The sequence below is a fragment of the Aethina tumida genome, chromosome 1 (genome assembly GCF_024364675.1).
Source record: "Aethina tumida isolate Nest 87 chromosome 1, icAetTumi1.1, whole genome shotgun sequence".
In the NCBI taxonomy this organism is placed as follows: Eukaryota; Metazoa; Arthropoda; class Insecta; order Coleoptera; family Nitidulidae; genus Aethina; species Aethina tumida.
In genome coordinates this window covers 9,517,545-9,539,821 of record NC_065435.1, presented here as the reverse complement: position 1 = coordinate 9,539,821, position 22,277 = coordinate 9,517,545, and the positions used below count along the sequence as shown (strand labels likewise).

Genomic DNA, 22,277 nt, shown 5'->3' with positions numbered 1-22,277 from the left:
ATCAAAATTAATCCAATTGATCTTTCTCATGTACTTTTTATTAATTTTTGTTTATTATAATAAAATTTTATTATTGACCTCATTTCTTTATTATTTTGGGTATTAACAATACGTTTTTAATATTACCTATACTTACCACAAAATTGTTTGCTACCAAAAATAAATAAAACAAAAAATTAGATACAAGTGTTTATTAAATTATTGGCAGTAAGTGATACCATATTTACCAACTTATAATTTACAATAACATACACTCTATTCCTAGTCTTATTCACATTCATTTAGTAATCCTGAGGTATCTATCTAACAATACAAATAAATTTTGATCATATTTAATTATTAATTCAATTTACAAAGCAAAATTAATAAACTCAGTTCAAATTCTTGTCCCATTGCTTGGATTTTCCATAGATACTTTGGTAAATTCAAATTAATCATAAACACAATTCATTACACAAACAAGATTTATCCTTTGGCTAAAGAAACTAATTGAGAATATGACGTCAGATTGTGTATTTAAAAAACATAACAAAAGTGGAAAATTAAAGTGAAATAAAATTTTACAAACAAAACTGTAAAAAAAATCCTAACGTAATAGCTAGCTAAAAAAATAGACTATAATAATAATAATGACAACAATTAATCAAAATGTTAATGAAGTTAAATCTTATAACAAAAGAATATAAATTATAAGCACAAAATATCACCAAAAATAAACGGACACTTACAAACGTGCATACATGCGTCGTTCAAGATTCGCAGCATCAAATCAAAAGCCCTGATCAAATTGAAATACCGATCAGGAACTTTTTCAACACATAACTAAAGCTTTCGTCAACACACTTATTTTTCTGTGATATCGTCCTCACAACGGATATTATTTAAAACAATGAAAATCTATGCATATACAAACGAAACTATTATATTATATCCTTGGGGGGAGGAGGGGTGAGTTCCATTGCATCGTCCACTTTGGTTCATTTCGATGATTAACTAGTCCTAATTCGAATTGCAAAAAATAAAACGGAAGTGAACGATACAACTGAAATCCCACAGAGCGAAGGTCTGCCCTTTTACGAGCTTGAAAGAATGTGAGACACTTGTCACAGGAATAACGTGAATTTGAAGGTGTGGCAGTAAAATACGTTGCACATGTCATAAAACAGATGACGATGAAATCTTTTACCAATCTTTTTTTTTATGGTTTTTTGGTAGATTACGGCATGGACTTTTTTTATTTAATTAATCAATTTACCTAAATTTGCTTAGGTTACCTACTTGAATATACACTAACTTGTACTTAAATTCAATTATTGAAATCTATTTACAATTAAAATAGATGGTTTATAAATAAAAAATATACAATATTTTACTATACAATTAATTAATTATGAATAAATTAAATGCCTAACAATAAGTTACAAGCATGAGATGACAGTTGTAGGCAGTGTTTATATTGAATACAATTGTTTTACTTTCTAATGATTTAAATAAGTTATTACGCCAATTAAATTAATGCTGTACAATAATCTGAACACAATGATGCAGTCAACTTTCCCTTATTTACATTTTTTTTTACTTAACGAACCTTCGTAGAGGTACTATGATACACTTCAAAGTTGTATTTCGCACAAACAGAAAATGTTCGGAGAGCTTTTTGTACCATTGAAACGATGAACAATTAAAAGACTTCAAAAAACAGAGATCAAACGACAGTTACCTGTCTCCACACTTACACAACACGAAGCGAAATTTCATAGCATTTATTTGAAAAATTCAGGTACTTTGTAAATAAGTTGAGTGTATAATTGACAGTTTTTCTTGATGCACTTTGTTAACGCAATAAATAATTACAATAAAGTGGGTAAAATTACCTATAAATTGCCTACGGTAAAATAAATACAAAAGCATTCAAAATAATGCTATAAAATATACCATCCGGTGACAATCAGTAGTGAATACACAAAAAAAAGGAAAACATCCAATAGGAGCTAACATCAACGTGTCACCGCAAATCCATAAAATTACAGTCATAAGATTGAACATGTAAGAACATACATGCACGTATAGGTGGGTACTAAAAATCGCATACTAACACGACATAACCATCCAAGGCATTTTATGGAATATTGTGAAGTACACTAAAACTATTCAATGAATTGAATTACGTATTGCATGAATGGACACAATTTCAAAAATTCTAGGTTGGATTTAAAACAATTTTTGGTTTATACACAGGAAAATCAATGTTTAAAAATGTGAAGTGTATAAAGGTTAAAAATTACATAATTACATAGCCTAATTGATGCATTATTATATTATATATGTACATTATTACAATCAATAAATAAAAATAAATAGTCTGATGAATTAATTGGTTAATACCATAGAGTGGTGAAGTGTAAAACAATTTAGTTTTCGGTCCCCACACCAAATAAAAAGCCATGGTGTATAAATCTATGGTTATTATAAAAATTCAATAGTATATTTTACTTAATAATTTTATCGCAAAAAGGCGAAAATCACAGTTTATGGAAGTTAATAAATTTACAATATAGTTAGTTATGAATTGAAGTATGTGTGAGATATTTGAAATGACTAGAATCTAACCGAAGCCCTCATTATATCCTGTTAGTATGCGGTCACATAAAACTAACATAAAAAGAAGCAGAGGAACATCACAAAGTACAACTTTCAAGTGTAACTCATTTACAAAATAATAGTTTTCATTGGTGAGAAACCAATTTATGCTTGCTTATTCAAATGGTGTTAATTTTTTCAGTCAGTTTTTCCACGAATAAGGATCATGCGACCGGCCCCAATCGTCGGCTATCAACTGACTGTGGATGTTCGTTTGATCCTTATTCCAATCCCAATCTTTACCTTTCGGCCGGAACTTGTCCTTGATCTGGTCGGCGTGGTCGTCGCCTTTCTGCCACGCCTCATCCCGCCACTGCTCCCTATAATAGAACTTCTTCTTGAAGTGCGTGTCCGGCTTTTTCTTGTCCTCCGTGTACCGCTGGTACTTCAACAGAGCTGGATTGAGACGGGGCGAAGGCGGACTCTTTTCGTTCAGTTCCCCGCCGTAGTTCGGGGGCAGGTTGTTCGGGGAGGATGGGGACGGGGTGCGGGGCGGACCGGATTCGTCGTTGCCCGTTTCGACGATCGGCGGGGACTCGAGATATGCCTTCTGCGCGGGCATCTTGAACAGGGTCGGCTTGGGATTCGGGTTTAGTTTGATCGTCGGTTTGGACGGCGGCGCAGCCAACGGCGCCGGTTGCGTGTCGCCGTGGCCGATGCCCGAATCCGGCGACGTATTGCAGCTGTCATTGCCTTCGGTGGAACGCCTCCTTTTATCCAACTCTGTAGAAGCAAAAGCAACAAGTCTATCAAATCCTGAACTGATTCTATCTTGCCATTTAGACTCCTCACCTTCTTCTTCCACTTCGACATCTAGGAAAACAGAAATTGTCACGTTAGTCAATTGTATTCGCATTTTTATAAACAGTTACAATCATCAAATGTTCTTTTGGCTATCATTATGTTCACGTTATCTCTATTCGTTTAAACACAAAATTCATTTATTAACCCAAAAATAAAAACGGCGATGTTTATTCAGACAGCGACAATCGACAAAACTACTTAAGAACATCTTAACAACTTATTACAACTACATGCAACTAAGGAATGTCGGGCTTTTACGAAGAACACTCTTCAACATTACATGCACGTCTTTTATTATAAAACACGGTGCACTCAAACATAAAATAATACACACATTTCCTATACATGTATCCACTTTAAGTTGACTTACTATAAAAAGCAACTAAAAATTATCAACAGATTACATCCTGATTATTAATTAATTAACACACTTCTCCTGCATTCTTAAATAGGATACACTGTGTGTATATTTAGTAAATCTAATATTTGTCATAATTATTGAAGATAAAATAATATTTTATTATTTAACAAAAAACTAGTTTTTATTTAATATAAAATTACTGTGATGTAAATTAAAAGACGGTTCTAAACAACAAAATTGGCACATTTTTATTAAATTATCGCAGTAAAAACTCAACATAAAACAAATATCCTTTAATAAGTTGCTCATGCAGTGTTTTTAAAATTAAAAACTATACGAATTAGATCATGTTATATTATAAATAATAATATCTGAGACTTCACTTTTTTAATTTCTCTAGAAAACTACAAAAAATATATTATTAAATAATATCCTAATTAATAATCTGCCTAATACACTTTTATTTTAGTATAAAAAAATACTGTAATATACAGTAGTGGCCATAATTATAGCAACTCACTAAAATATATTTAAAATATGAAGTGTGCTACTTAAATTAGATGCCATACTTATATTTATTGTTCCTTCTGTTAATATTGTGGCAACCTAATTTTAATTTTTAAAAAATTGCCTACTTTTTTATTTTCCAATGGACAAAATTAAAGCAACATTTTACTTTTTTATAATATAGCAAAAAGCAACAATAGTAGATTAATATTATTTTGACAGTTCATATTATGGCTAAAATATGTAAAATTTTAAGAAATAGCTATAGTAATGGACACCACTGTAAATAAGATGGGCATATTTATATTAAATTATGGCAGTAAAAACTCAATATTACAAAGATATCCTTTAGTAAGTGCTCATGCAGCGTTTTTAAAAAAAACATTATATTAAAAATAATAAAAATACAACGACTTGACTCCTTTAAATTCTCCATAAACAACAAAAAATTGTTAATAAAAATATTTTTAGTCTTAATTTCACTTCTGCTACATTCTTAAACAGGATACAAAGCATATATTTTAGTGAATCTAATATTTAAATAAGAAACTAATTTATTTTAATACAGAAAACACTGTGATGTAAATTAAAAAATGGTTCTAAACAACAAAATTGGCATATTTTCATTAAGTAATCGTAGAAAACACCACAAAACAAATATCGTTTAACGAATTGCTCATGCAATGTTTTTAGGTAGTATTAAATTAATCAAAAGCAACAAAAATTAAAATTTGTGTAAATGGTTATTACTAAATAATGTAAGTAAACACCGCATGAACAGTTTTGACTTAATTTTATCAAAACAAAGGATAATACGTCCTATATAAACCTTAAAAACTATTGAAAGTTCCTAGGAAAAGCTGCCTTGAACTGTTCCCAGTTCTCACAGACTAAAACAATGGTTTACATTCATTTTACTCACTTGTTTAACTCGGGGGGAGAGGGTACGATATATTCCTAAGCCAATGTAGTTGTATTTGTTGATTGAATCAAAATAACTGCACTGTTCTTATGTAATTTATGTACGTATTACAAAAAAAGTGGAGCGTATTACAACAAAACGTCGTCAACAACAACAGTACCAAATACCAACTTTATATGTTATATAAAAATTTAGCACAAAAATTAATACATTATTTGAATAAACTATACCACCACCAAAAAAAAAAAAAAATAAAATAAATAATAAAATGATAAAAAAATAAAGAAATTAGCTTTGCAAAATTAAAGATAAAATAGCGCTAAGCTACTTACCACCTTATTTTTATCAGCCATCTAAATCTAGTATGGTAGGGATATTATGCATGCGCGATTTTGTGCGCGTGTGATATTGCATGCCTGATTGTGCTGCCTCCTATTCAACGCAAACAGAACTACAGTAAATATAGGAACTTGTTCAACACCAAATACCATTATAACACGTTAAACTTTTTTTCCGGACTGTCAGCATTTCTGACATTGGAGTTGGCATACTAGAAAGATCACCAAACAAAAAGTTTGACTCGTGCATAATGCTTGTTTTTTTTTTTGCTTTATTTTTGTTTTGCTTTTAAATTTAGACTCTCTACAGCTACGGCTAATTTTGTAATCATTTTTCCTAATCTAATCTAAAACTGAGAGAAGATTTCTACATTAGTACGAAAATATATTCATTAATAACTCTAGTAACAAGGAAGGATCTGCTGGTTGTTTGACCGGTGACGTTGCGACGACGGTGGTAAGTCAATTTTAATGGAAACAATGACCTTCACCTGTATTCGTATGGATATTTTTTTAAGGTTATGTCGACGTAACGTCACAGCTACTAACTGAATAACTCGTAATAACTGTTTTACACACAAGACTTTATTGTCCAACTTATTGACAGCAGTGTGGCCAACATGTTTATTTTTAGGTTAGGTAATTTTGTTTATATTGTAAGCTGACAATAAAATGACGTAAGTAAAACAGCTACGAAGCATGACAAGCAGCAAATCCTTTAAATAACAAGCAGTTAGTAAAATATTTATACTAAGCTGTTAGTCACAAAATAAGCTAAAGCGTATAAAAATTCGCAAATTCAAACACTATGAATGGTCATAGCTTTGAAATAAAATCTACGGTGATGGTAAATAGCAAGATCTGTTGTGTCCATGATGTACTTGTATAAGTAAGTGTCCGATGTTTGTTCTTGCAATTTGAAGCTCTAAATAGTCCTACTTTTAACAATTTTATAAGTACAAATTTACACATCAATGCCTTAATTATAATCGGTTTTATTGCACTACAAGATCGGCTAGTTTCAGAAATTCAAAACTATTACTTATATTTATAATTAGTATCGTATACTAGGGTGATTCACAATTAATATTATTAAGTTTACGTTTCAATTAACAATTACACGTAATTAATTAATAGTATTAAATTAGTTTCATGAAAAACCCTTGTACAATTGTAACTCATGCATACTTATAATATTTTCGGATTAATAATTTCGTAAGTTCCTATGTACAGTTGCCAATCCTATTTTTGTTGTTGTTTAAAACCTTTAGAATTTCTGAAATTACATCACAATACTAAATATAGTACTTTATTTCGATTGTTTAACATAGTTTATCACATTTAAAAAGTAGTTTTCTATGAAATATGCACCTTTTTTTAGTCACGTCATCAATCCTAACTAACTTTACTCAAGGTATGTTATAAACATGCCCATATTTCACCGTCTGCTACTTTCTTAGATTGGTTCTATTTTACAATGGGCCCCAAAATAACAAACTGTGTGGAGCATTACACCAACACCCAGTATTAATTTTCTCATTTCTTTTTTTGGTAACTTTCTCTACTTAATAAAATAATTCTGTGGTAATTTTTCAAACATTTTTGATAAATTGTTCACTGGATAATTAGTATATATAGTGGTTAATTACCTTTTATTTCATGAATTCTATGATGTTAATTTGTATAAAAAATATATTTCAATATTCTATACGTTTCTTCTTATTTTTTTCAGTGGTAAGGAAGAAAATTGACACTCCACAGAAGAGGGAAATACTAATTAACATGAAACATCAAGGTCTAAATATTGCTGACAACGATAGAAACTTAAGATTCTCTCGAAAAATGGTTTACAATGTTTTAACAACATATTCAACTGAAAATACAATAAGAAAATGTCCTAACAAAAAACAACTAACTCCTTTTATAGACAGACAAATTGGAATAATCAATAAACGAAATCCTTTCTCGTCTTCTAGACAAATAAAAAATGAATTAATTTAATCATACAATATCAGTGTGTCTAGGAGAACAATCAGACGTCGACTGAATGAACAGGGATGTATTTCAATAAAGAAACCATTGGTATCAGAAAAGAATATTCGAACAAGCCTAAAGTTTGCACAAAAATATATTAATTATCCTCCAGAATTTTGGCGAAGAGTACTTTGGAGTGGTGAATCCAAGTTCAATAGAATAGGATCAGATGGTAAACAATACGTTCGTCGTCCTTCAGATAAAAGTTTGGACCCTAGAAACACTACAAAAAAACTTTGAAACACGTTGGAGGAAACGTTATGGTTTGGGGTTCCTTTTCATGGCATGGTATAGGACCATTACACAAAATTATTGATAAAATGGACCGTTTCATGTATAAAAATATTATGAGAGATGTAATGGAAACATTTGCCAACGATAATTTACAAGTTACATGGATTTTTATGCATGATAATGATCCGAAGCATGACCCAAAGTTATTCGTGGAATTTTTTAAAGGTATGTATAAATTTTTTAATAAATATATATTTTCTAAATGTGTGCTATATCTGTGAGCAGCCACATTGAACATTTATTTTGTGAAAATTTAATTTAAGTAGGAATTATTTTGATTTAGGTACAAAATGAATAATTGTAGAAATAATACAGTATAATTATTTATTATATTAACAAAATATAAAACATTGTGAATGTATCTAATTAGGTGTGTACATTTCTTAATTCTCATTAATTGTATTGTGTAATATTTTTCTGGACACCACTGTATATTGAAAAATAGTCAAAAACACATATATCTTGAAAAATTAATTAATTTTATGAACAATTTATCATAAATTTCAAAAATATTACTACTAACTTTTAAAAGGTACAGAAAGTTATCAAAAAACTATAGAAATGAAAAAATAAAATTATTTAAACCGACCGATTTGGGCTGGAACGTCCCATATACACATCAACGATTAACCAAAAGTTTTGTGGTTAAGTGTCGTCTTAATTTAAACAGTACCAGTGTAATAAATAAGCAGGTGAATATTCTACAGCACTGTAAAATCCTGCTTATCACAATTTTAGAAATTCTTAATCGTTCGTCCACCACAAAACAGTAAAAATTGAACCCGTAAACTAAGAATTTCCAAAAACGTCAAGTATTCAATCTACCCACAACATGCAAAGGCAAACATGAAATGAAAACCTCACCTTCTTCGTTGCATTTTTTCGGCCGCTGTTGCTCGTGCACATCCTCCGCCAACGGCGTCGAGGTGTTCGAATGACGTTCGGGCGTCTCCCCCACGTACTGAGCCCGCTGCTGGTCCGGGGCGTACGGCCTTTTAATGTTGGTACGTATCGGCGCCTGTATGAGCGGCGATTCCCTCTTGTACTGACAATCGCTGGCCATGTTCTCCGTCTTGATGGAGCCCGACTGTTCCGCGTAGGGCATACCCGGCGTACCGTACCCCGGCCTGTTCCTCTCGTACGGATCTAGCTCCTCTTTGATCTGCGGCCCGCCGAGCACCCGCGCCTGCAGACTGGCGGCGAGGCCCTCGGCCACAAAGTTACTTCGTTGTTCGCCGTCTAAGGACACTGGCGGTTTCACATCGCTGAAGTACGACTCGTGGTACGGCTTGATGTCGGCCCGGGGCAGGGGCGTGTACTGTTCGCCGGACGAGTAGTTGGAATTAACGGAGCCGGCACGCGATTGGGGCGTGTACAGTATGGTGGTTCTGGGTGAGTACTGCGGCCTCGGTGACGGCTGCGACGGCGGCACGTACTGGTGGGCGTTATGGCTGTTCACCTTGCCATGCGAGTGCATATAGGCTAACCCCTCCAGACCTTCCGTCGACGATGGTCTGGAGATCGGGCTGTACACCTGCCTCATCGGCTCCGTTTCTTTGGAAGTCTGCGGATGTTCCGGGTTTGGCACTTTGACGTTCACACGCTCCGGCCTCGGCGGTATGTTGGCGTTCACCACCGACCTCGATGACAAAGTCGCCGTTCCTTGTATGTCGCTCATGTCCACGGCCGCGTTGATTATCGACTGGTTGGATATCTCCAAGGTGCGTTCGATTTCGCCGGACATCAAGTCGCCGATGGTTCTCGTCGCCACTATGTTCTCGGGGTGGCTGAAAGTGTGATGTTGCGACGCCAGTTTCTCCTGCGACAGGTGCCTCCTCAGGGCCAACTTGGCAGGGGAAACTTGCGTGTAATCGGGCTGTTCAGACGAGAACGGTCTCGGTACTTGGGGCGACACTTTGGGGACGTCCTCCCTGTAGTTCTCGATCATACTGGCCAGACCCTCCTGATGGATGTACGATCTCGCTTCTTCGCTTTGTTTGACCACGGTCTCGCATCTGGGTGGGTATTTCACGTGGTCGGTTCTACTGGAGTTGTGGTACTTGTGAGTCTTTTTCTCTTCCTGCTTGGGGACGTAATTGGTGGGTGGATAGTACTGCTGTGGTGGATAGGGAGGATTAATTTGTTGCGGAATGGGGGGTGCGTTTGATGGGAAGGGTTGTTGCGGTTGAGCTGGTGGCGGTGGTTGGGCTGCTGGTGTTTTGGCGTTTCTGTTCTGTTGATCTTCGTTTAGTACTGAAGTTATTATGCTTTTGAGGCGATCCTCAAAGTTTGCTATTTTAGGTGGTTCCTGCGATCGCTGGACTGCGTTAGGCGGTGTGGGTACTGGATAAGAATGATTTGTCTTTTGTCGCTTAGATATGGGCATGGGTGCGGGCATGTTGTTGCGTACAATTCCTTTGCTACTTTGGCTGGATTTGCTGTTGGATATGTGCGAGACCTTGTTGGACATGGCAGCTGATTGTTTGCTAGCTTCAATCTTCCTACCCGTCTCCAAGATCTTCTGGGCCAGAATCTCAGGGTTCTGTTCTTCAATTTTAGCTATGTCTGGTACATCTGGCCAATCTTGTGACCTAGCTCTATGTTCCCTGGATTTTCTGGAAACTTTGGCGGGGATTTGCTGATGTCTTGCCGCCAGGGCGGCCGCTTGTTGCTTCCTTTCTTCTCCACTCTTCTCCAACGTTACAACCTCGCCTTCCAATTTGGAGACTTGAGATTGTAACTTTTTTCTGTGGGCTAACGTAGATGATATTTCCCGAAGAATATACTCGTGTGCAGCATTAGGAGACAACATAACTTCCGGTCCGACGTATTTCTCAACAATTTCAGTTTGTCTTTGCATCGCCAACGTTTCCTTTTCGCTTTCGAGATTTGCCACAGCCACTTGCAATTTACTGGCCTTCGCTTGAAGCTCTTTGTGACGGCACACAATTTCTTTGGCTTTCGCTAGCAAATCAACCGGTGAACTGGCGTTAATGCCCAACTCACTCATTCGTGCCTTAAGAAGAGCCACACTGTCATCAATTAAAACCTTGATTTGCTTCTCCAACTGGGCGGCCCTATTCTTTAGCTTCTTGTTCCTGTCCCGCTCCTCTTCAATGTGGCTTTCCACCGTGTTCTTATAATTGGGATTGCGCATTTGATTTATCATTTGCATGTACTGAACTCTGAACATGTCCAACAAGACTTGCAGTCCGTATGGTGTTTCTGAAGGTGCTTCTGGTATTTCTAGTTCATTGTGTACGATTACTTCTGAGCTTAAGGTGGTTAGTTGTTGGTCAACGCAACCTGGTGCAGGTGGTAATTTCTTTCCGATAGCTTGTGGGGATGTACTTAGCAATGTTTGGTTGTGCAGAAGATCCAAACCGTTGATCTTGATCTGTTTCTTGGGCTTTGCCTTCTTCACTCTTCCTCTCCTCGCCTTCGGAGCAGTCTTTTGAGCCTTGTCCTGATTTTGATCCTTACGTGACACTTTCCTTCTTAGTTTCTTCGGCTGACGCTTGGACTGGAAGAATAAACCGATGTACTACTGTTCAAACTTATGCAACACCCAGAAGTGATTTCATTACTTTAGATGTGAAAGGCACAAATGTGTGTCTGGGTGGTTGCATCAATTTGACCAAACCAGTACTTACCTTTACGGGGGCATCGTCGTCGGACTGACTGCTTTTGCCCTTAGTGGAACAATAGTCTGACCAAGCTTTCCTCGTGGTTGGGCCGTAGGCACTGTCTTCGTGGTCGTCGAAGTCTGAGACGGAGGATGAATCATCTGCGGTGATTTGCTTGGTAGTTTCTCGTTTGGCCCGTGATGTTCGACCATTTGAATTTTCGTCATCCTTTAATAAAAAGAAGTAAATTTGTTAAAACGTCGAGGATTTTATTGTATGGCGGTCGTACCTTAGGTTTCTTGAGCCTCTGGAAGTACCGCTCCAGTTTAGTACGGTCAATTTTATGTAGATAATACGAAACGGGCTTCCCGGTCCAAGAAACAGACCCCAACAACGGCGACATAACCGAAACGTGCATGATGGTACCTATGTCGCTCAGATTTCTGTCGGTTATACGAAAATTCAACGGACAAAAGCTCTTCGACGAGACTATCCTGGCGCCATCCTTCAAATCGGCGAACCTCTCCTTCAGCTGGTGATCAACGGCCGGCCCAAAGGCGAAATTGTTGACGAAGACAATCGACGCCTGATTGATACGTTCTCTGTGCTCCTCCGTCAGGAAGTCCCCCTTCATCAGCTTGTACTCCCCGTACTTCTTCCCGTACCACTTCATCCAACTCCTGAAGTTCTTGTTCATCGATTCCGCATAGCGACTAGGCACATCGGCACGTTCGATGCCAAAACAGACTTTGCACGGGGTCGCGGCCGCCATTTGGAGAACAACCTGACCGACCCCCGAACCAAGGTCAATGAACACATCGTCTGGTGTGATATCGATCTGATCGATCATCTGACAAACCAATTCGTACGACGTTTCGCCGTACACCTCCGGCGAGAACGGCTCGTACTGATTCAGTTTGTCCGGATCGGTCACGGCAGCATTGTAGGTTTGTTGCAGTATGTGGCGCAAGAGACCCCTCGATGGATACTTGTTAAGTCTTTGTTCTGGCAGTGATGTTCCCTTTTCCTGGAAACGAAACGCCTTAATCATCGTGTCCGGTTCGATCGCATTTCAACGAGGTCTTTTTTAATTCATGTATCTCAGAACATGTTCAAATAATTCAATATACGTGTAACTGAGAAAGTAAACGCTAATTAAAACTGATACCGCCCCTCAATTGGCAAAATAACAGATTCACTGGAGGAGGCTAGTAATTTAATACTATATTTAACTTTATTTATTATAAAATAATTAATATTAATGCAATTAAATACATTTACTTATTTAAATGATTAAATTTATGATAATATAGACAATAAAATACAAATTCTGTTATGATCACTCGTAACTACATCTAAAAAAATGTATTCATTTGAAGCTTGGCCTATCTATTTAGTAATTATTCATTAGTTATCCCTTATTCGATTATTTCTATTAGTGATAAGAAACATTGAATTACTGCTAGTTGCCAACTACCACAATTATTCCATAAGTAACTGCAATAACTAATTTCATTTATTATGTTATAAATTATTTGATAGATGAAAGGAATTTAATCAATGCAATGATTCATTAAGGATATTTCGATAGCTAACATCATCCGGTAGTTCATAATATGAATAATAAAATCGATTAATGTTAATTCAAATAAGTACACGTGTTTATTTAAATTAAATTCATCATAAATTATATATTATTTACTTAAACAATATTAATTATCTCAACAAAGTATATATTCGATTACTCATAATTACTTTACTTCAGTCACAAACAGATAAAATAATAACGAATGAATTTATTCAATAGTTGAATTTATGCAATAGTCTTTTTCGATAGTTTCTATTAAGGATGAAAACTATCGAATAATAACTATCTGATTATTCGAACTATGTAAATTATTCGATAGACAACTGAAATAGTATTTTTTTTTAATTTCATAATGTATTTGATAGATGAACAGAATTTAGTCAATACAGTCCTTAATAATAAATTAAATTTATAATAAATTATCTACTTTCTACTTGAACAATATATATTCCAATAAAAGATAAGTATATATTCAGTTATTCATAATTAATTTATTTCAGTAACACAAAAAACAGTAACGAATAAAACTATTCTTTGAATACTTGAACAATATAAATATTCCAATAAGAAATAAGTCTATATACAATTATACAAAAATCAGTAACGAATAAAACTATTCTTTGAATACTTCAACAATATAAATATTCCAATAAGAAATAAGTATATATACGATTATACAAAAATCAGTAAAGAATAAAACTATTCGAATGAATTCATTCCATAGTTGACTGTATAATTTACTAATTATTCAATAGTCTTTCTTTCTCGACAGTTCCTATTAGGGAAGGGAACTATTCAATAATAACTATCCAATTATTCGATAGGTGAATTATTCATTCGATAAGCAACTGAAATTGTATTTTTTTACAATTTCTTAATTTATTTTAAATTTTTGGTTATAATTTCTTAATTTTTTTGATAGATAAACGGAATTTTTTAGTTTATTTGATAGATAAACTAAATTTACTTTAGCAATTTTTAATAAATAAAATTGCAATGCAAATTTATAATAAATTATATACTTTTTACTTAACAATATAAATATTTCATTAAAAATATAAGTATAGAGATTTTTAATAATTAGTTTACTTCAGTAACAAACACAAAAAAACAGTAACAAATAAAAAAAACTATTCGAATGAATTTCATAGTTGAATGTATACATTTAATTATTTAATAGTAAGTCTTTCTCGATAGTTCCTATTAGGTAAGGGAACTATCCAATAATAACTATCGAATTATTCGATAGTTGCTAACTATGTGAATTATTCATTCGATATGCATTTGAAATAGTTAATTTTTGTACAATTCCTTAATTTAATTGATAGATAAACGGAACTTAGTTAATGCAGCCATTAAATAATAAATTTATAATAAATTATATACTTTTTACTTGAACAATATAAATATTCCAATATTAGTTTACTTCAGTAACAAACAGAAAAAACAGTAACGAATAAAACTCTTCCAATAAATTCATTCCACATTTGAATATACACATTGAATAATTATTCAATATTTAGTCTTTCTCGATAGTTCCTGATAGGGAAGGGATATAATAACTATCGAATTATTTGATAGTTGCTAACTATGTGAATTATTCATTCGATAGGCAACTGAAATAGTAAATTTTTTTACAATTCCTTAATTTATTTGACAGATAAACGGAATTTAGTTAATGCAGCCATTAAATAAGAAATTTATAATAAATTATACACTTTTTATAATATAAATAGTATCTTTTTTTTTAATTTCATAATTTATTTGATAGATAAATGGAATTTAGTCAATGCAGCCATTAAATAATAAATTTATAATAAATTATATATATTTTAGTTGAATAATATAAATATCCCAATAAAAAGTATATATTCAATTATTTATAATTAGTTTATGTAATAATTTATACATTTAATTTAAGATTACATTCAATAGTTTATATTAGGGATGGGAACTATCGAATTACAACATAGTTTCTGAATATATGAATTATTCAAAGTAACTGAAAGAGTACCTAATTTTTTATTTAGTCAAAATATTACATTGATTGATCATATATTTTTTATTAAAATAATGTATAATAAACATTTAGTAATTTTTCAACATTCAGGATTATTCGAAAGATAATGACATCTATTGAATTATTCGATTTTTGCTACCTATTCGAATAATTCAATAGAAAACTGAAGTAGTAATGAATTTACTCGATAGTTGAGTGTACTTAGTAATAACATCATCATTCAATAGTTACAATTTATTAAAATCAACACACAACAGGTGTCCTGCGTTTATTTCTGTTCAACCCAAATTCCATTGTTCCACCGAACATACGATACCATCAATCATCACATATACTCACCAATGCGACTACGCTATCGATGGCCCGGTTGAACCTGTCGCACAGCGACTTCATACTTTCGTAACTTCTGGTGTCATAATCGCACAGGATGTTGTTTTCCAATGGCAGTTTTAGTTCTGGCAGATCTTCGCAGACCCATCTATAAAATTCACCGGTTACATACATAAACTTGACACGTGTTGCGATAAAAAAACACCAAAGTAAGCGATGTGTCCTTTTATTGATTTTGTTAATAATGTTTGTTTAAAAGATGTCTAAAGGTTATTTGTCCTGTCCATTTTAGTAATAAGGTTTTTAGTGATTATTTTGTCATTCTGTCAACAAATATTAACATTGCAAATTGAACTCAACATTGTTTGTTAATTGCTAATTTCAACACACCTAGTTGCGTTCAATAATATTAAAATCCGTCTCCAGTGTGATTTTATTTATACATTACGAAACAAAAGGTGCAAATAATTTAACAATACAACAAACCCTTTCAATAACTATTTTCAATTTATTACACACATGCTACTTTCCACATCTATAATAAAGTAATCATTTTCACTCACAATTGTATCCAACAAAGTCTAAATAAATGATGTGTGTCTGAGACACCCTAAAAGTGTTAATGTTAACAACATTTACTTCAACTAATCGTATTTACAAACACGATTAAATGGAGTAAACGCATTTTGCCATCGTCTGGCACGTTCGCCAAATAACAAAATTAACATGGACGTAAAATGTATTTTTCTTTAATGATTTACATTGACGTAGAAAAATGGCATTTCCAATTCGCGTGCGTGCGGGAAACTGGTGAATGGGGAAGTCCGCGAACTGGACATAAAAACAACGTGGCATTAAAATTTTTATTGTCGATTTGTAACAGTTGCATTGTGCCTTAACACACATACACACATGTCCGATCAGGTGTTTGTCTAGACCTCAAAACAACTACATGCTGTACAAGGGTTCTCTCCTACATTTGTCGTGCGTTTTATTGCACTTGTGCACTTTCGTTTACTGCAATTTCGCAGTCTGGTACTTGACTTTGCATATCGCTTGAGGTAAATTTATGGCCTGATGAATATTCTCCGTGCGTTTGGATTTAATAATTAATTTACAAGGTGACGTTATACTAAAAATAGGGAATTTGATTAGAAATGTCGCTTGCAGCAGCAAAAGTATCGTAACAGAACGTAAATAAGACAGTTATTAATTGTTGTCAGGAAAATAATGTTACGAGCAGTGACAGGGGAGTCCAAGCTAAAAATAAAATGGTTAGATTAATAAAAAACGTATAAGAGGCAAATGATTCTTTGTTAATTTTTATTTTCTATAACTTACTTAACATCAGGATACTTTATTTTAAATCATACTTTTTATGTAAATTCATCACAAATTTTTTTGTCTAAAAACAGTTGGTAAAAATTGGTATAACTTTAAAAAATTATATTTACATTATTCGATTATTTTCTTTAATTTAGACATCTAACTTTCAAAAAAGAGTATTTTACTATTGTATAGCTTATTTGTATATTTATTTTTTTATAAGAGAGACAAATAAGTGATTATTTCTCAGTTTTTATATTTTATTATTCTTAAAATATAAAATTCACAGAATATATGGTAATAATTTAAGACCATTATATTTTAATTGATACCTTTAATGTAATTGCATTATAAAATTTCTTTTTATATCCAAAAACAGTCCAATAAAAATTGGTTTATCTTTTTAAAAAATGGTAATTATATTGTTGGACTATACATTTTTTAATTTGGACCTCCAAATTCATGAAAATTAACGTCTAACCAATGTACAAAGGTTTGTTTACCTTCAAAAAAATGTATTTTAGTGTTGTAAGCTAATTTTCATATTTTATTATTTTTAAAATATGAAATTCACACAATATATGATAATAATATCAGACCACTTTATTTTAATTGATACTTTTAAAGTAACTGCATCACAAAATTTCTTTTTATATCCAAAAACAGTCCAATAAAAATTGGTTTATCTTTTTAAAAAATGGTAATTATATTGTTGGACTATATATTTTTTAATTTGGACCTCCAAACTGATGAAAGTTAACGTCTAACCAATGTATAAAGATTTGTGTACCTTCAAAAAATGTATTTTAGTATTGTAAATCTAATTTTTATATTTTATTATTTTCAAAATATAAAATTCACACAATATATGGTAATAATATCAGACCAGTTTATTTTGATTGATATTTTTAATGTAATTGCATCACAATTTTTTTTATATCTAAAACAGTCCAATAAAAATTGGTCTATCTTCTAAAAAATGGAAATTATATTGTTGGACTATATATTTTTTTAATTTGAACCTCCAAATTCATGAAAGTTAACGTCTAACCAACGTATAAAGAATTGTACACCTTCAAAAAAGAGTATTTTACTATTGTAAAACCAATTTTCGTATTTTATTATTTTTAAAATATAAAATTCACCCAATATATGGTAATAATATCAGACCACTTTATTTTAATTAATATATTTAATGTAAATGCACCACAAAATTACTTTTTATATCCAAAAACAGTCCAATAATTGACCTGTCTTTTAAAAAGTGATATGTAGATTGTTTATTTATTTTATTTTTTTTTTATATTAAACCTTAATGTATTGAAATTAACGTCTAATCAATGTAAGAAAATCTGCATACCTTCAAAAAAGAGTGTATTACCATGGTAAAGCTAATTTTTAAGCATTCTGTCATATTTTGTTATAAAAAACGGAGTTATTGAGAAAAAAGTTAGGTATGTAAGCTTATAATAGGTAAATAAGACAGTTACTCATTAGTGTTCAGAACATAAAGTTATAAGCAGTGACAGGGGGATCCAAGCTTAAAATAAAATGGTTAAAATGCTAATTAAACGTACACAAGTGGCAGACAAATTATTATACCTTAATTTTTATATTTTATAATTTAAACATTCTCAATTTATGACAACATTTTTAATGTGAATACATCACAAAATCTTTTTTTTTGTCCAAAAACAGCCCAATACAAAATGTTCATTTAAAAAATGATATTTACACTGTTGGATTACTATTTTTTTAATTTAAACCTCCAAGTCCATAAACAATAATATCCAATATCCTTCAAAAAAGGCCAAGCTAATTTTAAGTACTCTTTCATATTTTGTTATAAAAACTGAGTTTATAACCATTGAACAAAAAAGTTAGGTATCACTTAAGGATTTCAGAATAATAATTTACGACAGACCCAAAATTTGAAACAGCTTCCACGTAAAAAACCTTTTTTTGGGTAGTACACCAACTTTTATAGGTATTAAATTTTTATTAACAGTTCATAGTTGGAAATATTATATACTAACCCAGAGAAAGTTCTTCAAAAAAAACTCATGACACATTCAAATGATCAACAATTCATTTGGCTGCCACCCTCCGTTTAAACATGATAATTATGCAAAAGCAAAAGCGAAGGAGGGGTTGTCAACACGACTGTTAAAACTTGATTTAGAATTTCCCTGGTGTGACAAAGAATCAGACAAATTGACGAGCATTGTTCTAACAAATTTGAACAATTCATGATTTCCTTCACAAGTATTTTGTTGACTAACTTGTTACTTGTAAAACTAATTGATAACGTTGGTTTAATATAAACATTAATTCCAGATAAGCCAATAGAACAATAATTAGCAACAGGAACAAATTAAAAGCAAAACCAGCTGCCAAATTCCAGGATTCCTTGACTCCGACGTCCAATCATAAATACAATACCAAAATTTAGCCTCCAGAATTTCCGTGTCAAAAAAATAGCACACCATAAAAAATAAATAATATAAGAGAAAGTTCCTTGTTTTGACATGGTACCGTATTTTATGGACCCCAGGTACTGAGATTCACATTTACTCCAACATTTTTATTGCCCATAAAATTGACTTTGTCGCGTTTATTGTTGTTAGTACAGCAACATTTTTTTGGACGTGCCGAATTGCTCTGAATTATTGAGGACACAAATCATGAGATGAAAATAAATCCACAAACCAAAACAAAACAAACCAAAGCAAAAAAAAAAACTAACCATGCCTAGTTTACAACCAATAACAAACAAATTGTTTAATAAAGTGAATTTATTTATTGTTGCTCGCCCCTAATACCAAGTTATAAAATGCTTGACAAAACATACCTTATCGTTTCTACTATTTCAAGCGCTCCATCATGTTTATCCTAAAAATATATAGACTTAAATAGTTTTTACCTTTTAAAAATCACAGAAATATGCGAAGAAGAAAGGGGAACTCTTGATTGTCTCGAGTGTGATCTAACTGGCTTTTAGGACTCTTTTTTGTGTTAAACCAGCAAATTTTGGATGATATAAATGATAATAATAATTAGATGGACCTAGCAAAACTACGTGAGGAAATAAAACACATTATTAATCATTAAGTATCATCATTAATGTTCACAAAGCAAATAATTAGAATATTTATTGGATTTGCTCAATGAAATTAATGAAATTCAGCCAATATTTTTGTGGGGTCTTTCTTAATTATCCTGCTATCATTAATATTAACTAGGCGAATTTAAAACAAACAAATTTGGCTCATCAATCAAAAGAACCAAAACAAAACGAAAGGAAAAAAGTACCAGCCTATTATTAATATCAACAAAGCAAATAATCAAGATAACAATTTGAATTGAATGAAACAAACGAATAAACAAACGAACCACACTCAAATATCGCCAAAATCGATTCTAAACAATTGGAACTTGGCCCTGACGTACAATTTGCATGGGGCTAGCTGAATTCAAGGGTGACAGGTGCATTGGGCCCTACGTGACGAACGTCAAGTATATCTGTCACTGATGCAATTACATTTATTTCCTAGAAGGTGGAGCACGTGCGTACTTTATTTCCCGGTATTTGTCGCATTTGTTTGTTCTTAAATTAACGACACGATTTAAATAACCGGGCCTAATTGACATGATAATGATGCGAACGAATGTGCATTCGGTCGTGTTTAAAAATAGACACGAAAATTAATTTTTTAATGGAATAAATAAGAGTTATTTTTGTACGGTCTCCCAAGTTCTCAAGAATAGTTTTAGACTGTAGACATTGACCACATGGATGGTAAACAAAACAAAGAGTTATCGGTTGATTTTGACGTTGCTCCCGAACTGCGGCTTCGACTGATAGACGGGTTGGACAATTAACATGTTAAATGTGTAGAAGTACCGTTTGCTCAATGAGCTATGGGCCCCACACCGCAAATTGCACCTCGTAGGCCGTACGTGAAAAATCGAGTGAACCGACGTTTCCGAATAAATTCGTACGTTCAACGTTGGGATGTAAATAGTAGGAAGCAGCATCGTAATTAAGCGGTAAAAGTATGAAATTGTTATCTTACGTTTCCACGGCCTGAGGTTAACGGCCAAGTGTATAACATTGGTTCAGCACCAGCGGGAGAGTGTAGCTTTAATTCCAACGCACACATAGCTTTGATCAACTAAAATGACATTAAAACACTAGAAATAAACACCATTTGAACTAAATAAGCCACTTCAAACACTCATTTTTGTAAATATTAGATGGATCTCACGCAGCAAAAACACGCCATCGTAGAGCATAGATGCGCGCGCAACTAATAATGCAGTTCTGCCACCCTGAAATTCTTTATTATTCAATCAGTTTTGACAACGCATCGAACAAGTTTATTGTCGGCCCATGCGAACCGTAACCCGACCCGGCGACAATCGAAACTTACTTCCACACGTAGGCACACGTTTTCCCTTTTTTCCGTACGGCCGACCGGATTTTCTACGGCGATCGACGGAAATTTCAAATCTGCCCGGGCCTCCGGGACCGGTGCCGGATTCGGTCTCTCCCCCCGTGTCGCGCCGTTTGGAAAGCTTCTTCGACGAACGTCGTCGGGTTCACTAAACCGAACGCCGGCCCGGTGAATGCGGGACTGCACCTCTTTTTTTTTTCCTGTTTTTCGCAACGGACGAGTTTCGTTTATGTTATTTTTTGAGGAAATTTCGGGTTCGTATTTGTGGGCACGTTTCTTTTGTTTGTTATAATTGTATATAAAAAAAAATGACGCACGACGAATATTTTCGTTTTATCTGCCCCCACATTGTTTTATTTTCATTGTGTTTTGGTTTTGAGTTTGGAAACGAGGTCAATAACATCTCGTGATTATTTTATTCGTTCCCACACGATTTATTTCCTTGTTTAAATATATGATTCGGATTTATTTTTAAATTTATTCGTGTTTGTTGTTTGTTTTTGTTTTTTTCTGTCGGGCGCATTGAATATTCTTGTTTGTTCGCACTGTACTATTTCATTCATAAAAATGTTTAATTTGATTATCATTTATTCACAAACAGTTGTTTAAAAACTAAAAAAAATATTTATAGTAATTTTGACGTAAGTATAATAATTTATTATTTATTCTAGTAATGTCTGATAATTTAATTAAATTATACAATTTTATTTAATTATAAATATATAAATTTTTATTTAATTAAATAAAATTAACTAATAATAATTTTAATATTTAATAATAATTGTTATTAATTATTAAACTTGCCTGTAAAGTATAAAATATTTGTAATAATTTTGAGACAGCTTGAACATTTTATTTTTTATATTCATTATTGAATTTAATTTAATTTAATTATTATTATTATTTAATTAACCATTTATTATCCATAAATTACCAGAAATTAAAAAAAAACTGTATAAAACGTGTAATAATTTATTTACTTTATTAATTTATTAAATATTTAAATTTTTATGTGGGACCAAATTAGACA

The 22,277-nt window shown here is 32.7% G+C and overlaps 1 protein-coding gene across 5 annotated transcripts; it reads right to left on the bottom strand.

Moving 5' to 3' along the window:
- Positions 1-176: 176 nt before the first annotated feature.
- Positions 177-21,100, bottom strand: LOC109595466 (histone-lysine N-methyltransferase, H3 lysine-79 specific). 5 transcript variants are annotated; one of them, XR_007547076.1, is made up of 9 exons: positions 20,867-21,099; positions 19,642-19,682; positions 15,474-15,612; positions 11,816-12,553; positions 11,554-11,754; positions 8,765-11,423; positions 5,567-5,666; positions 3,433-3,453; positions 3,274-3,363 (listed from the first exon to the last, which is right to left on the bottom strand). XR_007547076.1 is itself a non-coding variant. In XM_049961782.1 (8 exons), the coding sequence occupies exons 1-8, from the start codon at positions 20,951-20,953 to the stop codon at positions 2,783-2,785; spliced, it is 4,467 nt and encodes a 1,488-aa protein (XP_049817739.1). In that variant the 5' UTR covers positions 20,954-21,099; the 3' UTR covers positions 177-2,782. The 5 variants fall into 5 exon arrangements, 4 of the variants coding, with proteins under 4 accessions (XP_049817739.1, XP_019866378.2, XP_049817740.1 ...); XM_049961782.1 differs by lacking the exon at positions 5,567-5,666 and having other exon boundaries at positions 177-3,363; XM_049961783.1 differs by having other exon boundaries at positions 3,317-3,453.
- Between the last annotated feature and the right edge of the window lie 1,177 nt (positions 21,101-22,277).